Raw genomic sequence first — 8791 nt, forward strand, 5'->3', positions numbered from 1 at the left:
CCCTCCTCCTCCTCCTCCTCCCACCCCATCCTGCCCTGCCCCCCCATCTCCATCCCTCAGCAGTGCAAGTGGTCAGGTCTATCAACCACAGATCCTCAGCCTATCACCTGGGAGCCCCAATTGCCTGCCAGTCATCAGATAAAATGGATTTCCAATTGAGTCAAGGCTCGCACGCTGGGTCAGGCAGAAAGGAGGAGAGGCAGACTTCTGCTCTTCTACCACTCCTGACTTTTTTTGTTGTTAGTTTTTTTCTTTTCTTTTTATCTCCTACAGTGTTCAGCCCTGTCTGTCTTCTTCTCTCTCCACTCCCCTCACTCTGTCTCTCTGATCTGCCAGCCGGGCCACATGAAATGAAAATAGGCTCGTTGTAAAAGCCCAGATACCGTTGCGCTATCTGTGAGGCAGTGTGGTGTAACTGCAGCAAGTCTTCTTAGTCCCTGACTACTTTAACTCAGGATGGATCTGCAATTAGAACAACAGGTGGGAAATCCATTAGTTTGTTAGTGGGTGAGTTGTGAGGTGTTAACAACAGTTTTTTTTTGTTTGTTTTTTTATACAGTAGAAGTGCACAAAACCATTTTCCGAACCTGTCGGAGTACTAATTACTTTTGCTGTTCATGCTGTGGCTTGTAGTACACCATTAAACAATTATATTGTTGTTAACTTTATTCATAAAATAGGTTATCCTAAACATTACACTGAAGCATAAGTTAAATTGTTATTTTTTTTTTTAGGATCCTCATTAGCTTCATCAACAGAGACTATTCTATGCTTTATACTTGATAATGGAGGAATCGTTTGAAGTCATCTATCAGTAATTAAAAAATTCCATTATGGTTTCCTGCTTTTCATATGTGAGGATTTGCTACTTGTTTTATATCGCCGTTAATTCAATATCTTTGAATATAGGGTTAATTGATTAATTGAAAAAATAATTACAGATTACTTGATAATGAAAGTAGTCATAAGTTGTCCTTGACAGGAGTGGCAAAAGCTGATTATCTTGGTAGCCTGAAATAAACTTTATAGTGGAAACAATCTTTCCAGTAGGTGTTCTCATCCACTCTCCCTTCATCATGTTACCCTCTTAATCAAATGGCTTTGAATCTCTGCAACACACACACACTTCTTTCTACAGTGAATGTGTGAATTACCCACTATTAAATGCATTTGTCCTATCTGAAGCGAAGAAATTATTTTGCCCATGCAAGTGCAATTATGCCAATGTAACAGGTTGCAAAAGTGAAGCTAACTCTTTCAAAGCACTCTCTTACCAGAGGGAAGCTTATCTCAGATTTCAGAGAACAATCTGACCACAAGGGCCATTTTCTTGCTGTTCTTGAGTTTCAACCATATTGCAAAAATTGCATTTGCAGATGAAGTTCGCCCCGTTGTCATGGAGATGTTCAAATGTCCATTTTCCCGACCACTTTAAGGACTTCCGTGTTGGCTTAAATGCTGAGGTTCAAAGTTATTTTTTGAGCTTGGATATGACATGTTATCACATTTTGCTGCAAAGACCATTTTTACACCTGGCATGCTTTTGAAGAGTTTTACATTGTATGTCATTAAAGACTGCCACTGATAAGCATAAACATAAGCAAATACATAGAATAGATTTATTGTTTTAGACAGATAAACCACAACACAGGCGGTGTGTAGTCTAGTTTTTCATTTCTATGTTCTAGAAAGCAAATGAGGTTTTTTATTTTTATTACAGGTCTACGTATTTTTGTAAAGTTATTTCAAAGGAAATATTTATATACTTTTTTTAGCTTGAAAGTTGCAGACACCGTGAAAGACACAAGCAACTCACTGACCCATGGCCCACATCTACATATCTACGATATTGTTTAAGATCCAACAAACTGTGATGGTATAGGTCAGATGTCACCAACTCCTATCCTTTAGTGTTTCTGTTTGTGTATGCATGCGAGCACATGTTTACCTTTTCCCTCTTCCTTTGAGTGGTCAAGAGCAGGCTCAATCCTGAACATACACACACATTGTTTGAGAGCATCTGTTGCTTTGTTTCTCTCTAAAGTAAGAAGTTTCAGCAGGTTCATAACCTGTACTGGAGCTTTCAGTGAAGCTAATTTAAACGAAATTTAAACAAGGTGAGAAAATATGTTCTCAGGTTTGCATTTATGTCATTGTACTATATTTAAAACACCCACTACTTGTACCCAGTGAAGTGCAGAGTAGAGCAGAAAGGAAAGAAGATGGAGGGAGGGAGGACATGAGAGGACTAAAGGAAGTGGGGAGCCATATTGATCACCCTGTTCTGTGAGTCTCTCTGTGGTTATAATGGTTTGAGTTTCACAGCTGGAGTGGTCTCTGTCTGCGGTGCTGAGAACAGATACCATGCCCTCTCTACACACACATACATGCATACACTGTACAGTACAAAATAGGCCTGCACAATTCGCCCTGTTCACGATTTAATATTTAAATAACTTTAATTTTTTTTAATGACTTTGATTCTCATTTAATTTTACGAACCGACTGCATCACAAAAGCTACGACTTTCTTCTTTGAGTTTTAAACATAGACTGTATAAAATAGGTTTTAAAGCGCTACAGTGCTCCCCATTCTCTTCATTGAAGCCTCTATGTTTATCTATTGTATGTCATCTATGTTTACAGGCTTTTGGTGATGTGTTATAGATGCCAAAAAAAATCTGTTTGGTACTGCCAATATGTTTGTTATGTTCAAAAAAATCGTGGCAGAGAATTGTGATATGAATTCTAAGCAAAAGAATTGTGGTTCATATTTTTCCCCGAATCGTGTAGGCCTAGTACGAAACATGCAATCTGCTTCTATACCAGCTGACTTAAGGTCAAAGCACCCCGTGCATTCAGTCAGTTTAGCTCATTGCATCGTTCCACATTGGTAATTTACAGCAGCTGTATGACTTCAGTGGGACCAGTAGTCTTTCAGAAACAACCCTCCTCCCTGCTGCTGTCCAGCCTCTGAAGCCAAGCAATGCTGAGCCCAATCAATATCTAACTGGGACACCAAAGCAAATTTACGGGAGACTTTTTTTGTTGTTAAGAACTATGTATTAATAATAGATGTACCACTAGGATTAATTCCTGAAATGGTTGATGCGGAATTAAATTTTTGTCTTGATCCAAAAAAAAGCATTAATGAAAAAAACTGCCTCAAAGCGTTACATGCATGTGGGAAAGGTTTTAACCATATAAACTCTTTTTTTCGTAAAAACACAAGTGCATAAGCAAAGTACAACTCTTTAATTCATCCTACGTTTTCCAAATATAGTAGATCGAAGGGTGAGTTCTCAAGATCAAGAGTCTAGCGAGTAGCTTGGTTCTATCAATGGTATGCCGACAAAGTGTTTGATAGGTTGGAATGGGACCTTTGGGTTACTTTGAATACATTTGGGCTAGGTGCACAATACATTAGTATAGTAAAAATGTTATATGCAAATCTCTTGGCAATGGTCGGTCTTGGCAATTTTTGCTCTGCCCAGTTCCCAGTATCTAGGGGAACTCGTCATGGCTGCCCAGGGCGGCCCAGAAAATCCGAAAACATCCCTCAGTGCATCCCCTCTCATTTTGTAATACAACTCATCAGATATCATTGTATGCTGATGATATCCTTCTCTACATAGGCAACACAGGTTTTCCAGTTCTACATTAGCTTTCTAATTTTTATTCTTTTTTCACTTTAAACTCGTATATCGATAGTTAAAATGGATGTACTACCTTGTGTTCACTTTTACTCATCTATGATTCCTCTTACTCCTCCTATTGGCTACTGGGAAAAGCTTCACTTTTTTTTTTTTTAAGATTATTTTTTGGGCATTTTAGGCCTTTAATTGATAGGACAGTTGAAGACATGAAAGGGGAGAGAGAGGGGGAGTGACATGCAGCAAAGGGCCGCAGGCTGGATTCGAACCCGGGCCGGCTGCGTCGAGGAGTAAACCTCTATACATGGGCACCCACTCTACCAACTGAGCTATCTGGGTGCCCAAAGCTTCACTTTTTAATATTTAAATATATATGGAAGGGAAAGAGGCCTTGTTTAAAACTCACAACTCTTCAACGAGACAAGGCACAGGGAGGACTGGCTCTCCCAGATTTTAAGATGTATTTTTGGTCGTTTGAACCACATAGATTTGCTATCTATGTGGTTCAATCTTGGATCTTCAGTCTCTTGGAGACCAATTGAGGAGAATGTATCGCTGCCTCACAGACTGCAGGACCTAATGTATTCCAACATACCATTGAAAATAGCCCCTATAATTTCATTTTTACTCACATTTTACTCACCATACTGTAATGAAACATGTGCACATAGATCCTAAATGACACAATCACTCCCCAATTTTCAACAATGTTTTACTTATTAACGGCAATATACCTTTTTCCTTCCCAGATTGGAAGAATAGGGGAGTTTATGTTTTAACAGACCTGTATTGTGAATATGGCAGAAGAGTCTTTAGTGATTGACAGGAGTATAATCTTCCAGGATCGTATTATTTTCTTCTACCAGCAGTTAAGGTCAGCCAGGAAGGCATATGGTGTCTGATGGGGTTCAACACTCCACACATCCTCTTCATATAATGTTAGCCTCAGTAGGACCAACACGGGGGAGGTTCTCTAAACTTTACAAATTTATTTCTGATCCTAGCAAACGATTACCAGTAGAAATACACTTTCTGGTGTGTGTGTGTGTGTGTGTGTGTGTGTGTGTGTGTGTGTGTGTGTGTGTGTGTGTGTGTGTGTGTGTGTGTGTGTGTGTGTGTGTGTTAGGGGGGCTGGAAATAAAAAGAAAGGGCTAAAACTGTGTTGTGTAATGTTAATCTTGTGCCTTTCTCAATAAAAAAATGTATCCAAAAAATTGAGTCTACAGCCCTGCTAGCAGCTTTGTGGGGCTGCAGTTAAAGGCTAATGTCAACATGCTATCCTACTCTTAATAACATGTCATGTTTACCCTCTCCACCATCTTAGTTTAGCGTGTTATCATGCTAAACAAAAAGTACTTTTAAGACTGGTGGGAATGTCATTAGTTTCGCAGGTAGCTGATCCTTATCCAAAGTAATGGACACAGTCAAAATTTGACCTGATGATGGTGCCAGTTAAAAAGTCAGAGCATATGTAGGCTACATTTTATGTAGTGGTGGCATTGTTGAATACATTGTGAATACATATTTCCAAAATCGTATGATGTTTTTGTTGAGTTATAACCTTTTTGAATCCCCTGACAAATAATCATATTACAAAGAAAGACTAAAACTAAAATTAAAACTGAATTTAAAAGTCAAAACAAAATAAAAATGAAAACTACTGAAAAATGCCAAACTATAATAACCTTGATATGGACCTAACATATATCAAAAAATGCAAGTAACAACAGTTTTGTGTGACAGGGCACCTTTTAAGAGAATAACACGGCCGCCATGTGTGTGTGCGTGGGGAGTGTGTGGTAGACCGAGTGAGAGAGTGACGGCGATTAGCTTCAGAGCGTGTACCGATTCTAGAGGCATAGTAAATGAAACCAATCAAAATAAAGGCTGGAAATGCCTGCGAGAAGTTAACTCTCACCTTGATTTCTTGTTGTTTATGGAGACAGAGAACCAGGAAATGAGTAGTGGGAAATGCAACGCTACCAAGCCACGGCCGAGAGACGTGCATCGATCCGTGACGTGTGCTTACATTTTTTAAACTTTTTTTTACGCTTTTCTCTAGGTAACTGATACAGTCCATGGTGTGCTCACTCTATGACTGATGATGTTAAGATTTCTACAGAATAAAGATTAATGCACATTCCTTTTTCAACCACAATCCTTCTTGTAGCTTGTGTAAATCCCATCTGTGCTAATTTATGCCTGCGAATTGTGTGACCTTAATAAATCCATCTACTGGCTTGATCCTACCTTAAAGGAATATGCAGTAAGTAGAAACTGTTTGATAAATACACTGCATGTGTCTGGAGCTGAACACGTCACATCTGTAAGTAGTCAGGGTTGAGTCTTCCTGCGGTAATCAGCATATATAATCATAGCTAGGAGCCATCTTGTTAGATATTGTCTCCCTTGGAAAACATAAGTAATAACTAATAAGGCTTCAAAGAGTTAATTGGCCTTCTCATAGAAGCGCGCCCATGAGCATCCTCTTCATATTCTCACTAACAACACTAATAACACTAACAAGGTGCTATATCACCTAGCTTTAATTGATCATTTTGATGTTTGCATTCCAAGGTCTGCGTGGTAGCAAAGCTATATTCAAATTTGGCTAGTTATCACCTGGCTTGATAAGGGTCTCTCTCAAGATCATGGTACCAGGATTTCGAAGTGCTAAATGATCATCACTATTTCATGGAAGAGCACACAAGCGTGGTCTAATGGTGTCATACTTGGTGTGTTCTCTCAGGGACAATGATAGGTTAGTGTTTCAATGCCCTCATTGGTCTTTGGTTTAATGATGGAGGTGGCACTGCTTGGATCAATTGCATGTAGCTGTTTTAAAGTAGATGTTAGGTAGGCGTGATAGGCTTGCTCTCTTGGAGGTTATTGCATCGGCCTTTGATTAACAGAATGCTAGGGTGTACAGATAGCGTTAATGAGAAGATAGATAGAGAGATAGCAGTAGCTCAAGCTCAGTCTGTAGGGAGTTGGGAACCGCTGGTTCAAGTCCCCATACTGTCCAAAGTATGGTAGACTGGTAGCTAGAGAGGTGCCTGTTCACCGCCTGAGCACTACCAAGGTGCTCTTAAGCAAGGCACCAAACCAACAACTGCTTGGGGCGCTTGTCCACCAACAGCTTTAGTAGATCTCATACATAAAAAGAAGTTCTGAGTGTCACCACCAAAACGGATCACTAATATAACCCTGTACATACCTGCTGTAGATGCACAAAACAGCAACCTAAAAACCTTTAGATTGGGACAGTTTTATTAACAAGGGAAATCATCTACTATTGCAACATATTTTGGGTCAAACTGATATTTTTGCATCATACAACTCTCCTCTCCATTATGAACCAGTCTAAATGCAATTGTGGGGATTGCACTGATTTGAAAAGAAATGAGAAGACTTTTATGATTGGCTGTGCTTGTTGCCAGCCAATAAAACACCCTCTGTTCATATATATCCCCTCATTATTCCACGTTCCAAACTCCGTTGCTCTTAAAAATACCCAACACTCAATGACAAGATACAATAATGTAAACACCTTGTGGAAAGAGATTAAACTGACTAGTATCAGGAAAATGAACCAGCCAGGAAAGAGGTCTGGCATTCATAACTTTGTGTGAGAGAGCAGTGTAAAGTAGCACTGAATGTCTAATGTTCACGCCTACACTTTAAGGCCATTGGTCAAAACAACTGCCAAATTATTTAGTATGTTGAGTGGAACAGTCTTATAAAATTCTAACCCTAACCCTCAAAAAACAACAAAACACAATTACAAGTTGAGGTTAACCAAGAGGGAAATGAAGGTAAAAGTTTTGCAGCGTGTAAAAGCGTCAACAGATTTCACTTGTCTCCATTACTGAGATAATCCCTACTATTAGCAGGTCTGACCTTTCAGGAAAGTGGAAAGTTAAAGCTGGAAAAGTGTGCTCAAAATATGGACAGTCCTCGCGCCTAAAAGCATCTCAAAGGTCTGAGGGTGCGGCAGGAGTAATTTACTTTATTTTTTCTCTCTTTTTTTTTTCTTAGAACCTGCTCGTCAACCATGGATGAAGAGAGTGTGGGAAAGGGTAAAACTGGTATTTGACGAAGGCTTTTACTTTGGCACTAAGAGCGGCACTTGTCGTTCTCCTGTTTTGAATTGTGAGAGAGTTGATTTGCTGTTAGCATGCCTTGTTTTTAAAACGTTCTTATTATGCTATTTATCTGCGGTATCATCTGGTAAAATTGCTCTATTATTCTGCACTGCTGCGTTCCAACGGGAAGCTTTGGAAACGAAAATGAGTTTGCGTGTTAGATTCATGGTCTGAGTCAGTACACTTTCGATTCTGTTCTTCACAAGATCAGCAGAAAGTATTTGTAAGACTTGGGTTGTAAAGATCCATTCAGGGTCATCCCTCCATCATCTGAATGTGAAATTCAGTATGGTCAAAAACTCTGCTTCCTTTGTTGGGATGAAAAATGAGAAAAATTTAAGGTGTGAGATTAATTGTGTGCATAGAGACCGTCCTTGCGCTGACAAAAAGAACTGATTTAAGTTGAATTGCTTTTGAGTTATACGGATTTGTATATATTTCTTTTTTAACAACACAGGAATAAGCTCAGGTATTTCCGGCCATGACTTAAATCCATCAGACCTGTGATGTATTGTATGATTTTATTAAACCATTCATATCCTGAGACAGTCTTGTTTGTGTCTTTACTTTTTTTCACCAGGACTACTAAACCAGCTTATATGAGTAAAATATAATGAAGAAAGGTCCAAGGCGCTCTGCTGGCAAAAAGTTAAAAAATTATTTAGATGGATTTTTCATGATGAAATTACTAGAACATGTTAAACTAGAGCTGAGCAACAACTTAGCCAGCAGCTTATGTGTATTTCCTAAATTTATTAGAATTTGAAAGTTGAGTACATTTGGTTTGAACTGGTGATTTATTGATTCCTCAAATAACATGCGTTGCTCTTCCGTAAATCATCTTTCTAACTAAAACACTGGTGCTTCACAGAACAATAGGAAAATAAAAGGACACCTTCAACAAGTTACAGCACACTGTAGATTCCTCTGAGGGCACGGCACGGCACTGACTGACTTGACGATATTCCCCAGCTACTGTAGACTGAGCCTTTCA

The 8791-nt window shown here is 39.1% G+C and overlaps 1 protein-coding gene and 1 long non-coding RNA gene across 4 annotated transcripts in view; one reads left to right on the forward strand and one right to left on the reverse strand.

The window, feature by feature from the left end:
* LOC116692702 (uncharacterized) overlaps window positions 1–3968 on the reverse strand; it is an 11699-nt gene extending 7731 nt beyond the window's left edge. The window contains exons 1-2 of the long non-coding RNA XR_004332756.1: window positions 3957–3968; window positions 763–766 (exon numbers count right to left, since the gene is read on the reverse strand). This is a non-coding gene — a long non-coding RNA (uncharacterized LOC116692702). The remainder of the gene's footprint in view (window positions 1–762; window positions 767–3956) is intronic.
* The window catches only part of chchd6a (coiled-coil-helix-coiled-coil-helix domain containing 6a), a 75381-nt gene extending 67040 nt beyond the window's left edge, over window positions 1–8341 (forward strand). For all 3 annotated transcript variants that reach the window (XM_032521182.1, XM_032521184.1, XM_032521183.1), the window contains one exon: window positions 7691–8341. In XM_032521182.1, coding sequence (XP_032377073.1) covers window positions 7691–7714 — 24 coding nt within the window. In that variant the 3' untranslated portion in view covers window positions 7715–8341. The remainder of the gene's footprint in view (window positions 1–7690) is intronic.
* Window positions 8342–8791: the final 450 nt, after the last annotated feature.

Source organism: Etheostoma spectabile, chromosome 7 (genome assembly GCF_008692095.1).
Source record: "Etheostoma spectabile isolate EspeVRDwgs_2016 chromosome 7, UIUC_Espe_1.0, whole genome shotgun sequence".
Taxonomy (NCBI): domain Eukaryota; kingdom Metazoa; phylum Chordata; class Actinopteri; order Perciformes; family Percidae; genus Etheostoma; species Etheostoma spectabile.